This window comes from Prinia subflava, chromosome 2, assembly GCF_021018805.1.
Source record: "Prinia subflava isolate CZ2003 ecotype Zambia chromosome 2, Cam_Psub_1.2, whole genome shotgun sequence".
In the NCBI taxonomy this organism is placed as follows: domain Eukaryota; kingdom Metazoa; phylum Chordata; class Aves; order Passeriformes; family Cisticolidae; genus Prinia; species Prinia subflava.
The window spans coordinates 102,402,055-102,424,949 of NC_086248.1; the positions used below are offsets into that span (position 1 = coordinate 102,402,055).

A 22,895-nucleotide genomic window follows, 5' to 3' on the forward strand; every position below is an offset into this window, starting at 1 on the left:
CCTGTAGAAAATACTGTCAGCTGAACCCAGGTCACAGTCAGTTTGATTCTCTCTCCTCTCAGCTAAAGCAAACTTAAAAAAAAAATCTGTCCTATTATTTGCCACTGATTTGGAATTCTCACAGAGACTGTGCCAGCACAGGTGGTTTCTCCATTCAGGCTATAGAACTCTGGAGAAACAAACAGTGCAATTTTCATACCAATATTTGGATTCAACAGGAATCAAGTTTTGGTTCTGGTGACTCATCCTTCCTTGGGAAACATAAATCTTACAAATAGTGTGTTCAATACATACCACCTACCATTGGCGGGAATCCAGATTTTTTAGTTCTCGCAGCAACTTTGAATTTTTCTTCAGCAGATGAAAGCTTTTTCTAAAAATAAATAAAAAAGGTTTGAAGGCAAATGCAACACAGTGCAGACACAGTATTTCATCATCCAAATAGCTAAGAGAATTAACATGCTATGATTTCTTAGAATTATTGCAATACACAATCTATTTATGTCTATTTCCAATAATCACTGAAGTTCAAAACTCTGCTCTTACCCCCAGCTATACCATCCTCACTTTCTTAAGCGCGTCTGCCTTTGGGGGTAAAATGTGAGAAGAGAACCCTAAGCATGTTCTGGATCCTCTCTTCCTACCTTCTATCCCAGGAGTTCATTCCCAAGTCGTCCAGCAGCAGCCGACAGAAATAAAAGGAGGCTTGGGGTTCAGCAGGAGGCGGTGGCTCCTGGCGGGCCACCCTCATGCTGCAGTCCAAGCTGCATTTCAGCATGAACTCCCTTTCCTGGGCGCTCTGCCGCAGCAGGGCCTCAGCAATGGCGCACTCCTGCTCAGCGCTCATCCCACAGGGTGGCGGCGCTGGCTCATTCAGCTTGCGCTGCGGGTGCAGGAGGCACTCGGGGCTGCTGCTCCCGATCCTCTCCAGCAGCTGGTCCAGAGCGTCCTCTCCCTCCTCTACCTGGGAGAAGTCGTTCTGGGAGAAGATGTGCTGCTGCGGGTCACTGGAGGTGGCGAAGGCGCTGGCCGTGCTGCAGCATGGCTGGCAGCCCTCCAGAGGCCCGTAGAGAATCCGGCCATCCCAGGAGTACTTCCCTGAGATATCCCTGACGATCACCCGCACGTCCGAGGGCGCCACTGCCGGCTCGGTGCCTGTCTTCTCAGCAGGGATTTGGAGGTAAGAGATGAGAGTGCTGTCGTTGAACACGAACAGCTGCAAGTTGGGGCTGCGGAATACTTCCGAGCACAGCTCGGAGGACTCCACATAAGAATTGTCGTGGTTCTCGCTCAGGAGGCTGTGGAGGATGGCGGGCCCCCCGCTGAGTGGATAGTGGCTCAGGTGATTCACCAGGTGAGTCATGACCATCCGTGCCGTGAGAGGGATAAGTTCCAAATTCCTCCTCCTCTTCTCTGAAACCATCAAGGAAAACACAATGGATCAGTAAGAGCAGCAAGAGGTAATACAGAAGGAGCACCTGCAGATTTCTGCCACGTTGCAGCAGCTTGCCCTATGTGACCGTATGCTGATCCTTCCTGTTCAAGGACAGATTTCCAACAGCTTTCCAAGAAATCCTACCTTGCTCGCAGTTTTATTTCGCTTCACCACATCCCCACAGCCATCAGAGCAGGAGGGTGACACAGCAGAAAAGCCAAGGCAAACCAGAGATGTCACTGCAAAGCAATGCCCCTCCATCCCTGGCAGGTGGAAAAGTCTTGTGTGAGGCAGGGAGAGACTTCCTGGATGCTCAGATGGTCCCCTCAGCATAGGTACATCCATCAGTTATTTCATAAAGTGACTGGACTCTTGAGCTACTGCTGCTGTGCCTCCACTTTTCCCATGGGAATGTTACTCTTCTTGTAGCCAGAAACCTCCTAATTCCTAGACTTTTTCATATTCAGTGTAAAACTATTTCTTGTTGGTTTACAGTGTTTCTCTTTCCCTTTACATCTTCTAAACATAAAGTTATTTTAGGGAACTAATGCAAACTCCTGTCATAGAAGCAACTGGAATTCATCCAGAGAGAGCCTTGCCAAATTTTGAAGGAACAGTTGGCTACGTGCAGTAAGGAGAAGCACATTTCCAAGGCAGAGATGGAACCTGGAACACTATTTCCCACTGCTACTCACACACGCTGGCCCGGCCCATGGTGTGGGCATGCACGCCCTTACCTTCAGCCACGGTGAGCAGGTTGCCCAGATCGGTGGAGGAGGGGTACTGGGCTGACTTCGAGGAGCTCCTGACATTCCCCAGTGGCAGGAAGGGGTCATAGTCAGAGGAGGAGAGGTCGGCCAGGCTCAGCACATAGTGGCTTTGCTGCATGTAGGTGCTGGAGCCGTTGACGCAGCAGTGCAGGACCTGTGGGGACACAGAACCAGTGATCAACTCGGGACAGTCCCCAACACACCCAGTGAGCAGGGCCTCCAGTTCTGACACACTACACAACCCATTCATGTTCAAATTCAGCATTTTTAGATTAACAGTCTCCATTTGCACTGATTCTGTTCTTTAACAGCTCACTTCAGGGCTTCTTTTGTATTTCAACAGACCACTTCAAATAATCCAAATATTTCTGCAAAGATTATTTTCCCCAGCTCATTTTTTTAAGCATTTTACCTTTGTGTTCACTATCCCCTGTCTGTTCCACATCTCTAATCTTATCTTCTTAATATTTTGCCTTTGTAACTTCTCACCTGGATGACATGATTTTCTAGTGCTTGACAAAGATGCTTCTGTGCCTTCAGGGTGTGTGAAAGGCATCTTTAAACAGCCAAGCAGAGTAAATCATCTTCCTTCCCCATACTCACTCTGTAAATATAATCCAGCAAAGGAGCTCTTGCATGTTGATCCTCCACAGCACCAGCAGACACAGGCTCCAGCAGCATTTTCATGGGCAGTGCCATGCACCAGTCCAGCAAGCAAAGCAGCAGTGAAACTATGAACTGAACAAAACACAGAGCACCGTGTTTAGGTACATTCTATTAAATTCACCCAGACATTAGGGTATGGGCTAGAAAGTTTAAAATTCAATTCTGGTTCAAAGCAACCTCATTTAAAACCCTCCTCAAAAAGCACAAAGAATGGAGACAGCTCTTTTCAGTGACACACCTTCTTATCTGCTTCCACAGAGGAGTATTCGGCACCGGGCAGGAGAAAAGCAATGGTGGCCACCAGGATCTGCAGCCAGACAAACCAAGTATCAGCAAGGCACTCAGCTTCTTCCTCTGCAGAAATAGACCTTCACTGCACAGGGCATGGAACAGGTTAAGTTCTCCTAGGAGCATCCAGCTGCCTGTGCCAGTCAATGTCCAAGTGAAAGAAAACGTTTTACTGAGCATTTTGCAAACAAGTCACTACAAACAAGGGACCTACACTGGTCCAGAGAGTGTGGCAAGTACATACCTAACAATAAAAAAAAGCAGGAGTTGACAAAATCACAGCAGCCCACGGAAGGGATTAAGACAACTTTGTGTACTATTTCCATACAAACATTTTAAAGAATCTGACTTACTTCCGTAATTTTGCGGCACAGGGAAGATTCGTACTCCTGAAGCTTCTGCCAGTAAGACACCAGCAGCTGAAGGACATCACAGGCTACCTGAGCTACCAGCTTGTTGGAAAACTGGAAGGAAAAAGGTTATTAAAAGTCAAATAAAACATCCAGATACAACACACTGCATTCCGTTTGTCTACATTTCATTACCTTGCATCTTTGCATACAATAAAAAACCTTAGTGTTACAAAATCACATTGTCAGCATTAGGAATCAGCAGGTTTGACATTGTCTGTGTGATCTCTTATGTGAGTTTGCTGGGGAAGAAGTCTATAGGCACACAGGCTATTTTTGCAAATATTCTGCATGCTTGCACAGGACACCACAGCAGCAGCCCGTGCCTCAGATCATCAGTGACTATTTGCAAAATGAAAATGTCTTTTTTTCCCAAAGCACGTTGATCACAGCCCGCCACAGCAATACCTTCAGTGTCACACCTATGACATTGATGGCTTTCTTCACATGGGGGTGGCTCGTGCACTGCGTGAGCTCCTCACAGATCCACACACCAAGGCCACAGATGGCTATACATCTTTGTGAAAAGAAAATGGGAGCTGGTCAGGAGATTTAGAGGAATATTTAGCGGGTAAAAAAAAGGAAAATATGCACAGAGATCTCTCTTTCCCCTCCAACATGACAGCACCTTCATAGTGCAGAGTAAGGCTCAACTTTACAGCACCAAAACACAAGGCAGCAGCAGCAGATAAGCAGCAAGAAAGACTTTTCCAAGCCATAAATGGTTAGACTTGATAATGTAAAAGGTCTTTTCCAACCTAACCGATTCTATTATATTTTCCCATTTCTTTTACTTGGTATTTTACCTTGCAGCTTCACTTGGCTCCTCTGTAGCATTCTTCAATAAAATATTTATGAGGCAATACTGAAATAACAAAATAAATTAGAATAAGCATTTTTTTCATACATCTGCTTTAAAGGTGTTTAATTCTGACATAGTTACAGGTGAAGTCACTAACTCTCCATCTGTTACTAAAGCATCTTTACCTCATGCCAACTGTATTTTGTCAAGGGAGAAACACCAATTACATCTCAAACATACAGGTCCTTGAGGACAAATCAAATCAGCTTACAAGTCATGTACAGGCAGCAAGAGGAAATCAATTCACTTACAGTGTCAAGGGGCAGTTGCAAACAACAAGTGGTGGTCACGCCATACAAACTGTAACGTTTAGGTTCTAACCAAAACACGTTATGAAAAATTCAGTGTATTGTTTAGTACAGAAAAGCCAAAACTGTCTCAATTTTAGAAGACACCTCCAGTGACTCTCCAAGGCCTGATGAAGAAGCAAGAACAGGAGCCAGGCATTTGAAAGGATTTCTGCACCCCCTCTGGTTCTGCCTGCTCAGGCCACATGAGGAACTCCGAGATTCCTCCCCAGTCATGCCTAATTTTGAGCAGTGGATCACTGTGGTGCCTCCAATTTATCAACAGCAACAAAGGCTTGTGCGAGGGCAACCATCTGGGCAGGAATGAAGTCACCGCATAGTGAAACCAGGTTAGGTTACCCAAGGATTTACTGTAAATGCAACTTTACCTTCAGATCTGCAGTTCCTGTGATGCTCTTGCTGGCTTCTGAGATGGGTCCCAACTGTGGGATTCCTTGGTAGGTGTTTGGAAAGCACACAAGAGCACCAAGGATGGTGTGAGCTTCAGAGCGGGGAGCCTGGCAAAGGTCAAATAGGCAGAAATAGTCACTAAAAAAATATGCACTAAAATAGTCACTGAAAACCCTTCACACGTGGAGATGCCTCCAGCTCCAAGACCAGTGTGCACTGCCGTAGACAAGCCTGATGGATTCACAGTGCAGCATTCCAGCATTCCAACACAGCATGTCCCAGGGAACACATCCTTGGACCTTTTCCTCTGCAACTCCAGCAAGAGCTGGGTGTAAGCAGTACCTAACACACACCTTCCTGCCCATGCTTTATCTGCTGTGCTGCTCTGTTCTCCTGATGAGGCTGAGCTGCTCCTCCACTGGTGCCTGGCCCCACTTCTGAGCACATATTTCATCTTTAATACTTCCCCTCATTACCCAATCTGACAATCAGCCGTTTGATGCCAACATAAAGTACAGAACCCCCTGAAGAACACCTGAGTGAGGGGGTGAAGCACTAATGCAGCACAGTTATGAGATGATCCTGTGGCACAGAGAATGGGTGCAGAACCCACTTGCTGCATAGGTGATACCAATGTGCAGAGGATTCTTACTCCAATAAAGCCATCAAAAACACCACGGCATGAGTTATTAACATGTTAACTTCTGTGTAATGTTGAAAATGCAACACACAACGAGTTTTATGCATGCAGCAGAAATGGATGGGGGTGTTTTGGTTTGTGTTTTTTCCATGGAAAATTGAGCATCAATTTCTTATTAGCATTTAAGCTTTGGACCAACAGTGAGGCTGACCAAGCTCTTTGAGGGCCAACACAAGAAGCGTGGCTGGCTCACCATTCCAGCTCTGCTGAAACAGGAGAGGGCTGTGGGCCTTTGCAGAGCTACCTGCTCAGCCACACAAATGTCAAGAGCAGCAGCAAAAGCCCTGAGCCAGAACAGACAGAAAAGTCTCCTCTGTGTGGTGCTTCACATGCAACAGAGCCTTCCTGTTTCTCCCAGGACTGCCAGACCTTTACCTTTATTTTAGCAACCCCTCATTGATTTGCTATTTTACTTATCCTTCAATAATTGAATCATTTAAAGTCACATTTCTGTTAGTGCTGACATTTAGCCAGAGATGCTGCATCACCCAGAGAGTTCTTCGCTCTCTCTCAGTGTTTGCTCACTGCAGTGGTACTCATGGGCCCTGCGGGTGTGCAGCAGTCACCTGGGACATGTTTTCCTCACACCTCAGCCGCATCAGCATGTTGCCTTATCCCAGGATTTCCCACCACAGCTGCCCCAGTATCCACCCCGAGAGCCTGGTCAGCATGGCTGTGCTGAGCCAGCTGCACTCACATGCGGCACGTCCACACTCAGCACGCGCGCCGCTGCCCTGAGGAAGTCCCCGATCAGCATCGTGAAGCCAGGCAGCCCCAGGAAGAAGAACCATGGTGGGCAGTGCTTTATAACGGTGTTTAGAATGTCCTGCAAGAGAAGGCATCTGTGAGAAAAACCAGGAAGGCCGAAAGCAAAAAGGAGAGTTAGAGAGGATTTAACTTTGAGGTTCAAGAAGACTTAACTTTGAGGTTCAAGGTGGAAATTCCCAGAACTCTGTGCAGACTGACCTCCATGTAATCATCTCCTTCCACTTCAGGGGCATGGAGTAGCCAAAGTGCATTTAGTATTTTGTAACATTTGTATCCCTAAATTCCTGTTCAAAGCCCACACCACCATTCATGTCTCTTTGTACTTAAGCACAACCATTCTGTTAAACAAGACTTTGGATTCAAACATGTAATGGATTTAAGATGAAGCACTACAGCAGTCCAGAGGAGTGAGTTCCTCAAATCTCTCAGAATTCCAAGCCACAAGAACATAAGCTGTCTCCCAGGCTTGCCCCCTGTGCCCTGAAGGAACAGACCAGCAGGCCCAGCTTTGCTCGCCATCACCCTGTGGTACAGAGTACATAAAGCGTTTTGTCTTTAATTCTTCCACATTTCAAGTCTTCACAGTCTCTCCAAACCAGGGCAAAGTTCCTCTATTTAAGTTAAGATTTCTTCCTTGCAAGCTTTCAGCAGGTTTAAAATTAGGCATAAAACCTACCTAATCCTTACCTGCAACACTGTATTTGCTGAAGAGTTACATCAAGCTATTTCTATACTGAGTAGATAATGATTTTCCATTCAATAAAATTTTGAAAAGTTGCAAAGGAAAAACCGTTTTCCAGGTTCCTCTTTACTGGTTTCATGACATTTTCAATGAGAGCCTGAACAAGAGACCCCCAGAGAATGTGTCGACATGCTCAATCTCCATAGCAGAAGCTAAAGCTGACAAACCCAATTTTCTATACATGAAGAGATGCTTTAACATCACCACTATGTTCTCAAAGCTCTGCTAAACACCTGCACAGCCCCTACTTAGCGTTCCACTAAGTGTCTTCAACATCACTATTCTATGAAATAACTCCTATATATTCAAATAAACAGTATTAGTTTTTAACATAGTAGCAGATACTGCTTTCACTTTCCTGAATAAGCTAAATGCCTCTCAAGTTAATGTTTAAACTTGTTTTAATCACTTCCTTTCATACATTTTGAGTCAATATGGGTCAGTGCAAACATTGAGAAGCAGACCAGATGGATGCAGCTGCTCCTAAAGCGGGTGGCAAACTCTTGGTCAGCAGAGAACAAAGGACTTACCTTGCTATAATTAAGGGCTGATTAACGCTCAGTGCCAGTCCGGCACAGCACACCTGTACGGCAAGGCCACGTAGAGCTGGGCTGGCCCCTAAGCAGGGCAGCAGATGGGAGCAGGCTGCCGCTGACATGTGCCACAATAAAAGAGCCCAGGTTAACCTGGCCAGGGAGCTGTTCCAAACAACTGCATTAACTCCTGTCCTCAGCCCAGCACTCCCATCTGTCACACACCAGGACACAGATCCCAGCCACACTCCCTGTACAGAACACTTTCCAAAGGGGGACAAGGAAGATCCACAAAACAGTTCTTGCAATACACGAACCCTGTGACAGCATACATGGTCCAAAAGGCTGCAGAGATCTACTTGCCAGTTATGAGATGTAGTGCTATTAAAAAAAAATCATTTTTCATTGCGAGAAACATTTCAAAAAATCCCTCTGAAAAGCTCTCAAAGCAGTCCTCAGCTTCCCTTTGAATTCTCAGCGCAGGCTGCTGGCTGCAGTGACACACACCCAGGAATCTCCCAAGGGAGGGCCTGACACAAACCTGCTCAGCAGGGCTCACCCTGGGCACTGAGCACATCACCTTGCACACTTTGGACCACTGCACTTCAACTAGAGCCCGGCAGGCTGTCCCCTGCCCTTGGCACCACTGCTCTGCTCAGGCAGGGCCAGCACCAGCCCAGGACAGTCCACACAGGTAGCCTGTCAGCTTGTCCCCTTTCCCAGTCAGCAAAGTGCACTGCTCACAAGAAGAGAGGATTTGGGGCAGCAATCTGGAAACTCGGGGAGCTTATCAGCAGAGAGAGACTTGTAAGAAGGTGAGGGAGCCAGGACATCTGTGCTATCAGCGATATGGCAAAATCGGGTAATTCAAACAGAGCCAGGCTTTCTTCCCTCCCTGCAAACGTAAACTCCAGGCAGCAGCTCCCAGCCTGGTCAATGAATCACTTTAATTGAATGCTATGTACACAGCAACTGGAAAACACAAGCCATAAGAAAAACATATGGTGATGGTCGTGGAAATTGGTTTACTCACTCTGCACCGTGTTGTTGCTTTACTTCTTTCATAATTGACCTTTAGAACGATAAATGTGTAAAATAATTTTGGTTTATTATGGCTCCAAACCTTTCAGCAATTACACAAAATGAAAATTTAAAAGGAAGTATTCATTTTGGAAGCATTTCCATTGTTTACATAATTGCACAGCTATAATTTAGTGTTCATGTTGTTAAAGAAAAGTGAAAACAAGGACCATTATGGACTATTTCAATTCAGAATGATGCTTTGTGGTGTTAAAGCTGGGGAAGAGGGGAGAAGAGGGGGCAATTGCATGCATGTCCTTCTTGAATGCATTAACCCTATAAACAGCATCATATTTCAGTATAGGTTAATCTAGTAATTCTAATTATAAGATTGTAAACATCCACTGAGTAAGTGAAGTAAATTTATGCAAGTTCACTGGAAGGGCAATTGCAAAAATATTCTTCACCTAATTTTTGTTCAAGCTTTTGTAGATTACAGGTGTAACCAAATAGCCTGCCAGCTGCCTTCCTCATGTTTCCAGCCGCTCCTTGACAGGAACAACACAGATTTTTCACTGAAAGTTCACTCTGTTCCTCACGGACAGACACCTCACTGGCAGCTGAGATCTATGGTATGGGAAAGATTATTAATTTACAGAAGACTTAAGACTTCCCTTTTCTATTTTAAAGGAACAAATGTTTCCATTTATTTATGCCAAGTTTTCCTACCTACCATGACATTTTAGGTAAGAGTTAACTTGTCAAAAATTAAGTTCCAACACAAATTTATGAAGTATTTTGAAAACCTCGGGAGATCCAGGATTAATTTAACAGAAAGCTCCATTTCAAGGTGCCAGATAAAACCCAACCCCAAAACAGTCACATTTTATAGCCCAAGTACCTTGAGGCTGGAATACAGTAGAGGGAGTTTTTAAAATTTCTTGCATTTTGGACCATGTCTGATACTTTCACAAGTGGGGAGAGCATTGAGATAAAGGCCTGGAATAAATATTTTGGTTTGTGCACACACAGAGCATTCCCAAAGCATGCAGTGGATACAGGGACAAGGGTGTGGGTGCCAAGGCAATGGCTCTGACTGGAATGTGGAAGTGGCTTTGTGTCCCCACACGCATCTCTCCTAAGTGCCCGTGGCAGCATCGCTCTGAGCTCTGACAGACAGAACACTGACCACAAAACTGGAATCTGGGTGGAATGGATGCAACTTAGGGAGGGCAAATGAACTGAAGCAAAATAAACAGAAAAGAACAAAACCACCAAAATCATTCCCAAATGTGCAGCTCCTGCAGTTGGCAGGATGTGGCTCCCCCTTGCTTCCAGTCAATCTTCTAGCTCTTTTCTCCAGCACTTCCCACTTAGCCTGCTCTGGGCAAGCAGAGGGGGATGTGAGAGTTCCTGTGAGACCCTGGCATTTGGACTTTTGTTTGTCCCTACTGGAAACATGTTGTCTGTTAATACTTTTTCAAAGCACTCAAAGCACATAATGGGAGCACGCAGGCAAATTTTCTACAGAAAATGAGACAAGGGGTGGATTAAAAGAGGGAGAAAATCATGGCAGCCATTGGAAAGAACTCTCAAGACGCTAAAATAGGGGAATCTGAGCCTTAATAGACTACATTAAGGTTATTTCCTTTTAAATGGCAGTCTGGGAAAGAATCTAAACGGCACGATGGTTTCTGTACAACCAAGGGCCCTCACGTGCAACACCATCAGGCAGAAATCCAGGCAAGAAGCACCCGTTCCACAGGAGACAAAAGCAAAGCTACTTATTTATTGTATCTTTACATGGCTGCTGCTGCCTGCTGCTCCTGACTACTGAGTGAGAACTGGACAGAAAGATACAAAAGCCTGCAAGTGCCGGGTTTTTTTTTTAATGTCAGACCAATGTTAACGCAAACAGGTAATTAATGACTCCTCTGGTAGCAGCTCTGCTGAAAAATGCTTCCTATTACAAATTAGCCATTTCCCACCCAGAGAGCTTCAATGGATGTTTCTACAGAAGCTTAGAGCTGCTGCAGCTTCCTTTCCATCATCACTGACAGTGCCTTTTTGGAAGAAATAAAGAGGCTCATGGACATCAGGCACTAGTAGCTCAGCACCTCTACTGACAGAGCTTCTCATCCACAGCATCCTTGCACTGCTAAAAGGAACCGAACTAAAACAAAGCTGCTGAGTGCCCTGGCTGCAGCCAGGCTGTGATTCACGGGCAGGTCTGCTGCTTGTGCTGACATTCAATAACCCAGGACATCTGCCAGCTCGGCTGGACTGCCGCAATTTTCCTCTTATTCTGTATTTAAAGTTTGTTCTGCTCTTCATATCACTGAACTGAAAAAGCCACCAGCAGAGTCTCCTTCTTTGGCTGTCCATTGTCCTTTCCACAGAGAACCTGTGAAGTCTCTACCTTTGATTATGTTCTCCAAAAATGTAAGTATCCTACTCCACAGGTCCTCTGGCAAGTAAGTACGACCATACTTTAGTTAAATTTATTTATTAAACTCACTCCCAAAGTCAGGAATACAAGTGACTCCCTTGCTCACTTTGCAGTTAACCTCTGAGTGCCAGGAGACACCTCAGTGTTGGTGGCAGGTGGCACCAGGCACAGTAACTGATGCTCACCCTGGTAATAGGGTGAGACTGGCTAAAAAACGACACTGAGCAGCAGAAGGTTGAAACCTGAAAAAGGATTGAGAACCTGCCTCTTTTTTACAGGGTCCCTTCTAGGTAAGCACCTCACCTGCACTGCCTTTTCCTCTCAGACTACGAGCAGAAATTTAGACAGAAGTAAGAAACAGTGACATAAGTCCACAGAATTCTTAGGAGACAACCCCCAGCAACCTCAAAGAATTATTTAACTGCCAGAAAGACTTGAGCTGAAGAATCCTAATTATGCCAACAGCAGATTTTCTGAGAAGCATTTGTAGCTTTTTGGGATTGTGTTTTGGTACTTTTGTTATTCAGCAAAAGAGAGGAAGCTGTGGAGCAGGGAGACGCTTATCAACTTTTTCAGGTGAATGAAGAAAAAAGTACTGTTACAGTAAGCAGCCAGCAGCAGTAATAAATCAGCAATAATAAAATACATTTCTTTTCACAGTTCAGATATTTGTAAAAATCTGTGTGTTGCAGTGCCAGATTTTGAGTTGATGAAAAAAGCTGCATTTACTACCCAAACCAAAAGACACAAATGGTTGCAGTTTCTGGAACAGGAGTTTTCCAACCATCAGGCTCATCTGGCAGCAGAAGGCAGCTGTGCCCACCCAAACTGCAGCAGGCTATCAGCATCCCTACAAACCACCCTCCAGGAACACTTCCTGATTTTCAACCCCCTAACCACAGGCGAAGTACCCTCCCTAACCCCCAGTGTGGCAGCGCATCCCAGTTCTCTTTTCTTCATGCTGGAGGCCAGGGAGAGAAGGCTGTGAAGCCTCAATGAATGTCATTCATAAAAAAATAGGAAGAAAGCCCAGAGTAGCCCAGCAGCAGAGCAGTGCCACAAGCTGGAGCAGTGCAGGAGAGAGGTACCCCACAGACGGTCACTCGGCCCTTGACCCCAGGCCCCTCATGTGCTCCCTGACTGTGGCTCACTCCTGTGGCTGCTGGTGTCACGGCTTCTCCCACCTGGAGAGGTGATGTAATCCTTGCACAGAATTGTTCACCTCTCCAGAGATGTTTGTTGTTAGACACTTCCACATGGACAAGTTAGCTGCAGCTCATTAGCCTGCTGTCTCCTCTGCTGAGCTAATTGCTACATCTCAGGCTTGGAGCACTGCGGGAGCCTCCTATAAAATATACCCTCACACTGCTCTTTTATGCACCCCCCGAGACTGGGCTGCAAAGCTGGGCTGCACTTGCTGGGAATGACACTCTACTCGTTTATATCATATTCAAAATCAGATTATTTTCTTTTCTATCAGCACCAAAAGCTACACAATGCAGCAGCAATTTCCTATTCACATTCATATCCTTAAGTGAGTGAAGAGTGAAAAGAGAAATACAATTTTAAAAAAAATTTGTCAAACAAACCAAAATACTGAAAACCATTCAGGCTGAGGAGGTTCCTGACTGAAATACTTTTAATTATGTAACCACCTAAAAAGCTCTTCTGAGGTAGCCAAGGTGATTTCCTGGAGCTGGGCTTTTTTTCCTATAGCTTTTCCACATAAATGCTAAAAGTTGCACTAGTGATCCTTACAGAAGGAAAAATCCTTCATGAGACAACTCCTACCCTTACTTCTGTGAACATTCCTTACAAGGGAGAAATTTATGCCTGTGCTTAGCAGACAACCCCGATCTGTGCTAAAAAGGCCACCCCCAAGCTTATTTTATTTCTGAAATCCTGGAAAGTATGCTAGGATCCCTGTTCCAGTGATCCTGTGCCCTGTGATTCCACACCCTCTCTGATAAAAAGGCTCCCACTCTCTGAGCACCCAGCAAGCACCTTAGAGCCAATCACTCTGGAAATATAGGAGCAGGAATAAGGATCCTGCTTCCCATCAACACCTCAGTCCACAGCGCTGCCAGTTAACACCTCACCCAGTTCCACAGCTAAGGAAAGCATGGTGGGAAGGACACGCACACACACTGGCCAACCTGCGGTCAAGTGTGCCACCATGAGGCAAATGCAGCCACCAGAGTGGGGAGCAAGAACAAAGAGCAGCACCAGTCTGCAAAATATCCAGGGAAACCACAGGGGTATGGGCAGTGTGGGGCTGCAAAATATTCAGGGAAGCCATAGAGGGATTGCAATGTGGGGCTGCAAAATACCTGGGGAACCCTGGAGTGATGGGCAGCTGCAGCAGGACTTTTAGGATTTTCCAGGAGAAAACCCCTGCCTCTCTATTCTTATCTATTTAAAATGAGTGTTTTCCAAATGCTCTAACTTTTCAGGAAGGAAACTGAGGGGGGCAAGAGTCTAGTAACAATTCCTTCTTTCCCTCTTCCATATCAGAAACAACCAAACCTGTCCTGGTTTCCTAAAGGAACCATCAGCAACTTCCAGAATTTCCTGAGGGGTCCCTGTGCCCTTTGCTACCACCCCCAGCAGAGCTGCAGCCCTTGCTCTCATTTCTACAGTTATAAAAACCTGGAAGTGTTCTTTATTTTGTCCAAAGAATATTTCTTAGAGTTCCTACAAGCACTGAGCTGTTTCTGTGAGACAACTGTCATCTAACAGCCTGATTAAGTCTTTTCCTTGCTTTGCACCAAATGCTTTATTCCTGAGGCCAGCCCAGGAGAGGAAGACCCAGAACAACTTCTGTGCCCACAGCTAGAGCAGCAGGTTTTGGCAGCACCTCCTGCTGCCATGGCACAGGGCAGCAGTGGCATAGGAAGCACAGCTCATACCTGGTCCTCGCTGGTCAGCCCCAGGTGCAGGACAAAGTAGAAGTGCACCAGGAAGTCGGAGTTGGGCAGCAGGTCCTGGCGCCGGCTCATCATGGTGCATAGCAGCCGGAACGCCTGCAGCTTCCCCTCCTTGTACTCATTGGGCAGTGTGGCTGCCTGCAAGAACAACAGATCCTGCAGCACTCCTTGCTTTCCCCTCCAGCCAGCCCATGCAATGTGTCTCCAGCAGCTCGCCCGCAAAGTGCACATTAACTTATGTTCAGTTCCAAAGAGCCTTTACAGGGCACTTGCTGTCTAGGCCAGCAGTGATTGTAAAAGTTAAAAAGAAGGCAACTAAATACATATCCATTTAGCTCTGATATAAAAGAAAATACTCCTGTGTGAGACTTTCAGAACTGACCTTGAACAGCCATGATGCAAATATCCTGAGAGGAGGGATCAGGATGGGAGGAGAGGGAGTTGACTGATTGTCCACACTGATAGCGAGGTTGTCCCGGATCTGATGGTTTTTAAAGAAGAGTGTTAATAAAACCAGTATCTTTTTTAATGCTCTTTTTTTTTTGCATGACTATGTTTTAATTTTACTTTATTTACATTCAGGCACTACACCCAGGGCTACACAAAGTTCCCACTTCAGCCAAAGCCACCAGCAAGGTTTGTTCTATGCTGCTGCTCCCTGGCCAAAGCAAACATTACCTATTTGAGTCACACTGTGGGCCTTTACACAAATACCAATGCCTGTACTTCTTCTTTCTTTGCTACTTTTCCTCACCCCATTTAAATTCTCTTCTCATTAGACAGGATTCTCTGTTGGAGTTAGCTGCCGGACCAAAAAAGACAAAGCTTCCTTCACATCACAGGTCTCCCATGCCATGCTTATGCTTCCAGGCGCTAACAGTGAATCCCATTTAATCATTTCCACAACAAAAGAAATGTGTCATTATCATTAGCTGTAAGTAGCACATACCTTTGCAAGTTTATACCACAGTTCATAAAGGTAACCAAAAACTTTTGCATGGATTTTAGGTGACTGTATGTTGTTCACATCTCCAAGAATTCCCAGGATCCTCCTCCACAGCACAGCAGCAGAATCAGGATGCCAACCAATAAGGCTTCCACCAGCAATTATACTGCAGTCATCAGCCAGGAACTCACTGCTGTCTGTAAATTTAAAGTGTTCCATTTCCACAAGTTAGAAATGCAGCCTAAGCATGAATTAGGTCAACAAAATTTGGTCATTACTTCTCCTACCCATCTTTCATCTCACAAGAATTCTCTCCCCCAAATCTCTTTCATCGCTGGAGCTGCTTGTGAGTCAAAGAAAAACATGGCAGCAAATGTAGGCAAAGGGGCTCACAGGTGACAATGCCACAGGGCACAGCACTGCTACATCATACTGTCCCCATCCCAGAGGTCTTTTCAGCAAGGAGGCAAGTACAACTAAATGCAACATTCAGGTACCTGAGGGATGTATTCGATCAATAACTGGCTCTTACAAGTAATATTTCTATATTTATAGAAGTCTTTTCTTCCTTTGTTTTTTTTTTTAAGATCACACAGTGTAGCAAGACCTGGCAATGCAACTGGACAAAGGAATAAGAAACCATAGCTGAAGAGCCTTGAGGAATGTGCTCAGGCATCACCACTCACACAGAGCAGCTCCTGAGAGAGCAGAGTGCACAGTGAGCAGGGCTTTGAGAAGACTGTCAGGGTAACGGGATTTATATTCTTAAACAGTACAAACACACACTGAAATGCACATTTTAATGACAAGAGCTGGCAGCTACTCTCCTGTCCCAAGCAGCAGCACAGCCACACTCGAATGTGTACCTGCAGCAGCCAAGACGTGGAGGGAGGTAGCAGGAAACCTCTATACAGGCGAAAGGAAATAACTCTTGTCCTCTGAGGACTCAAGGAAGGTTAATGAAATAAAAGGTATTTTATATGCTTTTATGTTTGAATATATTTAAAAAACAACTTCGGGAATTTTTCCCCTTTTTGTGTTGTAGCATTACAAAGTCCCATCATAACATCACTAGATGTTATTTAATAAGCACAATAGAATGACTTTCTACAGATCTGTGCTCAGGGAAGTGGCATCTCTGCTGCTCAGTGGTGGTGTCAGTGTTGTTCTGCCTTACCCCATCAGGTTTCCATAGCAAAGCAAGCTGTGACTTGGCTGAGAGGCAGGAATGCAGTCAAGGGCACTCTGGCTCTGCTGGGCAATGACATATCTGTTACCCCACTTCTCTTTCATTCCACATTACTTGCCAGGTTACTAACTGTGGTTCACTCTTTTTGTACCCCCAAAGGAGCAATTCTTGCATCACAGCCACAATCAATTTATCATCCACAATCATCCTTACCATGGGCAGTGTTACCTTTTTCACAGCAGCAGCCTGAGTGGTTGGACTGGGTGTGCTGGTTCGTTAAAGCACAGATATTTCAAAGGAAAAGTAGACATGAGAAAGCACCCTTGAAATTGTGTATCCATTAGGAAAGCAGCTTGTAAGACACTCCTACGTTACTGCACTCAGTTCCTAATATCTGACTCACATCAATGGATGAAAGCTACCTTTACAAATGGTAAATAATGAACTACTTACTTTGTATTAGTCAAAAAAATACAGTAAGACATTTCCTCAGATCATGCTGCTATGAAATTAAACCTGTCCACTTGAAACATAAATTAGTGTGTTATACTTAACACTGGGGCAGGCCTTTGAGTGCTCAGCTACCACAGCCTGGCTGGGCACTGTAATAAAGTAAATTATTTTCAGCTGGGTGGGTGGTGGCTTTCTGGATCATCGTTTATTGGCAAATCAATAGATGATCCAAATCCCTTCTGCTCTGGGTGTGCAAAACCATTTTGAGTGAGCACAATGAAGGGTGCTCTTTTGGTGCCACATGTCACATAAGCCAACCAAGGAGCACAAGCTCCTATTTGGGGCACAGGTGTGAGCTCACACACAGTGTGGGGCCCACGGTACCTGTGAGGTTGGTGGGCTCCTGCGAAGGGCTGAGCTGGAGCCAGCCCTTCGCTGCAGGATCCATGCCCGTGCCCAGGCCGGCCTCGGGGTCATCCTCAGCTGTCTGCCAGGCCACCAGCGCAATGTCCACGTCAGCCGCACAGCCCAGGGATGTGTCACTGCTCACGCTCTCACCTGCAAACAGCACAGCCTTGCTCACACCTGTGCCCCAGGCTGCGGCAGCAGAGCGCCCCAGAGAAGCATCTCAGCTGTCTGCAGCAAAATCACAGCACAGATTTCAGGCGTTGCACTTGACAAAAAACACTCTCTGGGCACTCACTTTTCTCTCTCTCTCTGTAATATCGGTGTGATTGCTGCAAGTCTGCTTTCAGATCCAACTCAGCTGTACTGCTGCTCCTCCGCATTAACACCTGCAGAGAAAAAAATCCATCTCAGCTTATACAGCTTTGAGCACTACACCACATTCTAGCAAATTTCACACCCACACAGTCATTAGAAATTAACCACAACCCACTCAAGACATTCTCATGAATATTCAGACTACCCAAGTGTTTGTCAATGACCTTAGGGAAACATCAGACTTTCCATTTCATTCTTAATCCTCCCTTTCACAACCTCAATTTTCACACCAAAGGGCATGATTTTTTACCTATGTTTTTCAAACACATGTGAAATAATTTGTTAAGGTATAAAAAAATCTTTCAGCCTTCATATTTCACAGATATGACCAGGCTGAGTCATTTACTGTTTGAACTGTTCACTCAAAAGTTGCCATTAAAAATGTATGAAGTTTGCTTGTGCTAATGTCAACTCACACTAACATCTGCCATGCATGGCTGGTGATAGGAACTGTGCTGAAGAGAAGCATTTTCACCAGTACTTTAAACCATCAAAAATTTATTTCAGTGTACTGTAGTTCTGTAATAGCCATGAATTATTTATCTTTTTTAAAAGTTACAAAATTCTTGTTAATGTTTAGTATTTTAAAAAGGACCAAAGCCTTGTGTAAGACTAGAACAGAGATAAACCTGCAGAAGCAGTTGACGAGATCAGGAGACACAAACTGATCACACCCAGCAGGACAATAACATGCTACAGCTAACTTCCAGATTTCATGCTAGAAATGGGATTAATCACTTTTCACACTTTCATCTCCTAGAGTTTCTGAATGCTAAAAGGCATCTGATTAGAAAGAAAACGATGCCAGGATCTTATCAGAAATTACTTTTGGGTTTGCCTTACTTGCTCAGCTTCATGTTCCTTTGCACATCCCTTATTTTCCTGAACAGATTTGGAGTGAGAAGTTGAATTTCCAGCCTTTTTACCTAGAAGTTTCAGAAAGGAAACAAGAACTATAAACATTTGTGGGACCAAAATACACAGCAAGTCTCATGTAGATTTCAGTGATGCTTACGCATCTCTTTATACCTAAGGGCCACACAACACTTAAACGGGTTACAATATAGTTTGAAAAATCCTTCAGAAGCATAAAATACTCACAGGAGAAGAACTGAACAAGTCAGAGTTACATACAAAATGCACATACATTCCAGGTTTCATTTTTGGCCTCTCTGCTTTACAAAAGGTCACATCCTATATTCATGGTCTCCAACTTCTTAAAAAAAAGGTTCTTTCAGCAACTTACCAACTATGCAGTGACTAAGAAAATGAGATAAAAAACATTTTAGAGAACTGGAAACCAAAGTAAGAGCAGCACTTGTGAGGCTGAACAAGTCTCAACACTTTTCCTCGAAAAACACAGTATTGCTCTATTTTATTAAAATTACCTTGAAAAAAGTCAGATGGAATCTGATCTGCAATATCTGAAGTGCTGCTGCTTCGAGTTAGCTGCTGCTCTTGGTCTGCAAATGGGCCTGCAGCTTCTGCTCCTTCTGAATTTTCCAGCTGTTGAGATTCTTCAACTTCTGCTGATTTAATTACAACACAAAATATTTGCAGGATCTCATGTGTCTGTGAACTCCTTGCATAAGAAAGCTCTATGAAAAAGTGACCCTTGCAAATACTTAAAATCCCCAAGGTAAAATTTACAAGTTATAATTTAAGTTCTATAAAATATCCTTAGAAAAACTGTAAAGTTTAGAGAGAGATACATGAGCAGCATAAAAGGTCTAGAAAAGGAGAGAAGTGATTTTGGGAGTTAAACAGGAGGAGGTCCCATGAACAAAGCTGAGTTTTCAGTACTGGAGACTCCAACTGGCCTCTGTTCATTGTGGAGACAGAAAGAACAGAGCTGAGGCAACACAAGTCTCTTAAATGCAGTGTGGGAAGAAGGCAGCTCCAGAAAGAGGGGAAAGGAGGAGGAATAAAGAAAGGCAAAAAAAAAGAGTAAAAAAGCTCTGAGCTGTGTATCATTTGGGTTTAGCCTGTGAGGAACAAACCCAACCAGGCAGCTTTTGGTTTGATTGTAACTGCAAATGAGAAACAAAAGGAGGAGAGAGAGGCACCAGAATTCCAAAGAGAAAGTAAACTGACATGCTGGGGAAGGAGCAACAGGAACTCCTGAGATTGTGGAGCAACACAGCACTTTTAGGAATGCATTTCTCTTAGCATTTGGGAAAAGAAAAGAAAAAGAAAAAAAAAGCTAGTAACATTCCAGTGTTTCCATCCAGCAGCGTGCAAGTTTTAATATTGCTTTACCACTTAATAAACACTGTAGGTATTTCAGGAAGTTATCTCAGCGGGCATGTGCACAAAAACTAACATTTCGATTATTTACTGACTTCAGTTGACTTTCAATGTCTTACACAAAGCAATATAATAAAACATTCAATGCAATTAACTAACTGGAACAATTTCAGCGTTTCCCCCAAGATAATTTGAGATGAAAACACACCAAAGATGTTTCATTGAGCAAGAATTCCCAGAGGGTCATAAAGCACCACAAACAAAACTCTCCTTTCTCTTGCTACTGCAGGTAATGACCCTGGGCAGGACTCAGGAGTCACAAATCCCTCCCAGGAAGCAAAACATGGGATTTTTTACTTTAGGTACTAGGCAATGTAGATCTAATTGCAACTGATTGCAATCTTTAATATCAACTTGAACAAAATCTGCTTTGCTTGCAGTGCTGCAAACATTCTGAGAAGAACCAACTGGACAGAAAGGGAACAGAGAGAGCAGTTTAAAAATATAGAGAACACCGACATCAAAGATGACTTTAAAGTACAGTACCTGACAGTCTTTGAGAGCAAGAAGTGTAAGAGATACCAGGGAAGAGAGAGCTCACAGTGTGAAGCAGAAGAGGTACACTTTTAGTGGCTGGTAAAGCCTCATAAAGATGCACACAGTTGCTGATAGACTGGCTTCGCTTAGCTTACAAGAAAAAATAGAGCAATAATTATATCAGAAGCACAATGAAATATTGCAATTCTGAGTGTCACAACACAACAAAACCCAGTGTTTTGGGATAAAGCTTTACAACAGTAAGCCCAGGGTTTCTCCCTTGAGATGTAAGTTAATACCATGCAAGACTCTCACATACTGAAAGGGCAATAATCAGGGATTTCTGATCCACAGCAAGTGTGGAAATGCCTTTAATTTGAACACACACAAACAAGAAAAGCCCTGGATCAACACTTTCAGGTTCTCCCTACTGCTCTGACAGGGTGTTAAAGGGGGCAATGCTGCAGCAGTAGAGAGAATCCTTCACTGGAGCACAAACAGGGACTCGGTGAATTTAAAAATAAAACTCTTGGCACTGAGACTGGCTCAACCGCCAAAGTGCTCAATGATCCAGGATGGAGGCTGTGCTCAGCCATGGAGCCACAAACCACCTCGAGTGCCCTCTCCCTCCTTCCAGCTCTCCTGGTAAGGAACCTGGGAGGGAACTGCAGCCCAGCAGCTCCTGCTCAAAGCACGGGATTTTCACGGCAGTCTGTCCCAGCTAACTGGCACATGGAAACACATTAACATGAAATAAAGAAAGGCCAGGTTCAGGCTGCTGAAATGCTTGGACTAACAAGGATCTGTTTCATGTCTGGGGTCCCAGCATTCCTCACCCCAGTCTCCTTCCTGCTTTCCTCTTTCCAGAAGTAAACATGAGAGGAAAACCTCATCATGCCAAGAAAAAGAGAGCACACAAAGCAACTATGAAAGGATAATATTATTTATTAAATACTTGGTTTACCTTGCATTCCCATGAAATACTTGTATCAGTATTTGTTATCTGCCTCACAGTAGTAAATGCTTTCTTAGGAACCAATAAAAATAGCAGTGTACCTCTCTAGAAAAAAACCCTAATGTGCACAGGTTTAACTCATAATTCAGTGTCCTGTAGCCAAAAGCTTACACAGAGAATTTCCCCAAATACTTTGACTCTGTGATTCACACTGGTCAAGATACCCAGACAGACGTGCAACCTCTTGGCTGGGGCAGTTAATTATTAGGTTGCTTTTGGCAGCAGCCACTCCTCAGAGGCAGACTGAAAACTTGAGTGTTACTGAGTGTCTGGGTACCAAAGCACTCAGGTATGGTCTAACCTGTGGCTCTCTGACGGACAGTGTTTCTTGCCTTCTCCACACCTGGGGCCCCAGAGGTTGTGGCACTTCTGAATCTCATTGGCTCCACAACTTCAGGGTGACTTTTCCAGCTTAATGAAAAAGATCTTCCTACTACAGCTGTCTTCTGAGGCTCTAAAAGACCACCTTAGGACAAAGAACACAAAATTTTATGGCACTGAATGCTTTGGCATGTATTTTTGCTGACGTACAAATGGACTCAGACATGGCAAATATTAATACTTTGAATAACACAGGTTAACTTTTACGATTAATAAAAACTAACTGGTACTTCAAACTATGTGCATCTATTTCAAGGTGACATGCAAAGGCAGCTAAAGTACTGTAAATTAGAAACTTTACAAAAACATACGGAAAGGAATTTTTATGAAGTTGCCAGTGCCAGCCAACAGCACAGGAAAGCACATTTAATCTCTGCAATCCAAAAACCCCTGGCTGTAGGTGCAGACTCCAGCCTGCCAAACAGCTTGACACCAACTGCTCCTCCCCAGTGAAGGATGGCAACACACAAATCCCAAGTGTTTCACATTTGATTACACAGGTTCTTATGTCACATTAAGTAGTGTTTAACATTAAATTAATTTTTAAGATTAAGCTTCAATATTTAACTGGTTTGATACAAAAAGCACTGAAGCACAAAGACAAACCTTTGCCTCTCTGCTTTTTTTCCTTCTGTTCACTGAGCTTGTCCAGGGGCAGGTTTGTCATCTCCACGCCGTACACAGTCCTGGCCAGCACTGCTGTAAGGGAGTCCATGATGTTGGCCCACTCGTTGATGAGCTCCTCCCAGTCCGTCAGGGCAGACAGGACACTGAGCAGTTCATCCCACAGCTCCCGGGAGATGTAAACACTCAGGTTCGCCCTGATCCAAGCCACAATGAGGGTCTGAGGGAAGAGGAACCAGTGGCAGCTCGGGCAGGGCTGACAAGATGAGTTCAGCACACCAAGCCCAACCCACAACTCCAATCTGCACATCAGCACAGTTCGTGAGGCACAACTGATGTGCAGTGCTTTTTTCCCCCAGAAATAATGGGGAAAGTTACTGATTAAGGAAATTTAGAAAAATTTCAGGCTAAATGTTGTCTGGCAAACTGAAATAAGACACTATATAATAACA

General features: G+C 44.5%; 1 protein-coding gene across 7 annotated transcripts in view; it reads right to left on the bottom strand.

Moving 5' to 3' along the window:
• RALGAPA2 (Ral GTPase activating protein catalytic subunit alpha 2) overlaps positions 1 to 22,895 on the bottom strand; it is a 96,721-nt gene that overhangs the window by 52,371 nt on the left and 21,455 nt on the right. For 6 of the 7 annotated variants that reach the window (XR_010079462.1, XR_010079460.1, XR_010079461.1 and 3 more), the window contains exons 15-33: positions 22,426 to 22,663; positions 21,740 to 21,904; positions 19,028 to 19,168; positions 18,483 to 18,565; positions 17,560 to 17,650; positions 17,241 to 17,414; positions 15,218 to 15,411; positions 14,651 to 14,749; positions 14,251 to 14,406; positions 6,527 to 6,655; positions 5,108 to 5,236; positions 4,376 to 4,434; positions 3,978 to 4,086; positions 3,513 to 3,623; positions 3,110 to 3,178; positions 2,809 to 2,943; positions 2,173 to 2,359; positions 645 to 1,413; positions 302 to 373 (exon numbers count right to left, since the gene is read on the bottom strand). Coding sequence is in view for 4 of the 7 variants with exons in the window: in XM_063391270.1 (XP_063247340.1) it covers positions 302 to 373; positions 645 to 1,413; positions 2,173 to 2,359; positions 2,809 to 2,943; positions 3,110 to 3,178; positions 3,513 to 3,623; positions 3,978 to 4,086; positions 4,376 to 4,434; positions 5,108 to 5,236; positions 6,527 to 6,655; positions 14,251 to 14,406; positions 14,651 to 14,749; positions 15,218 to 15,411; positions 17,241 to 17,414; positions 17,560 to 17,650; positions 18,483 to 18,565; positions 19,028 to 19,168; positions 21,740 to 21,904; positions 22,426 to 22,663 (3,110 nt within the window). In the remaining 3 variants the exon portion in view is untranslated. The remainder of the gene's footprint in view (positions 1 to 301; positions 374 to 644; positions 1,414 to 2,172; positions 2,360 to 2,808; positions 2,944 to 3,109; positions 3,179 to 3,512; positions 3,624 to 3,977; positions 4,087 to 4,375; positions 4,435 to 5,107; positions 5,237 to 6,526; positions 6,656 to 14,250; positions 14,407 to 14,650; positions 14,750 to 15,217; positions 15,412 to 17,240; positions 17,415 to 17,559; positions 17,651 to 18,482; positions 18,566 to 19,027; positions 19,169 to 21,739; positions 21,905 to 22,425; positions 22,664 to 22,895) is intronic. The other variant, XM_063391272.1, reaches the window with a different exon arrangement.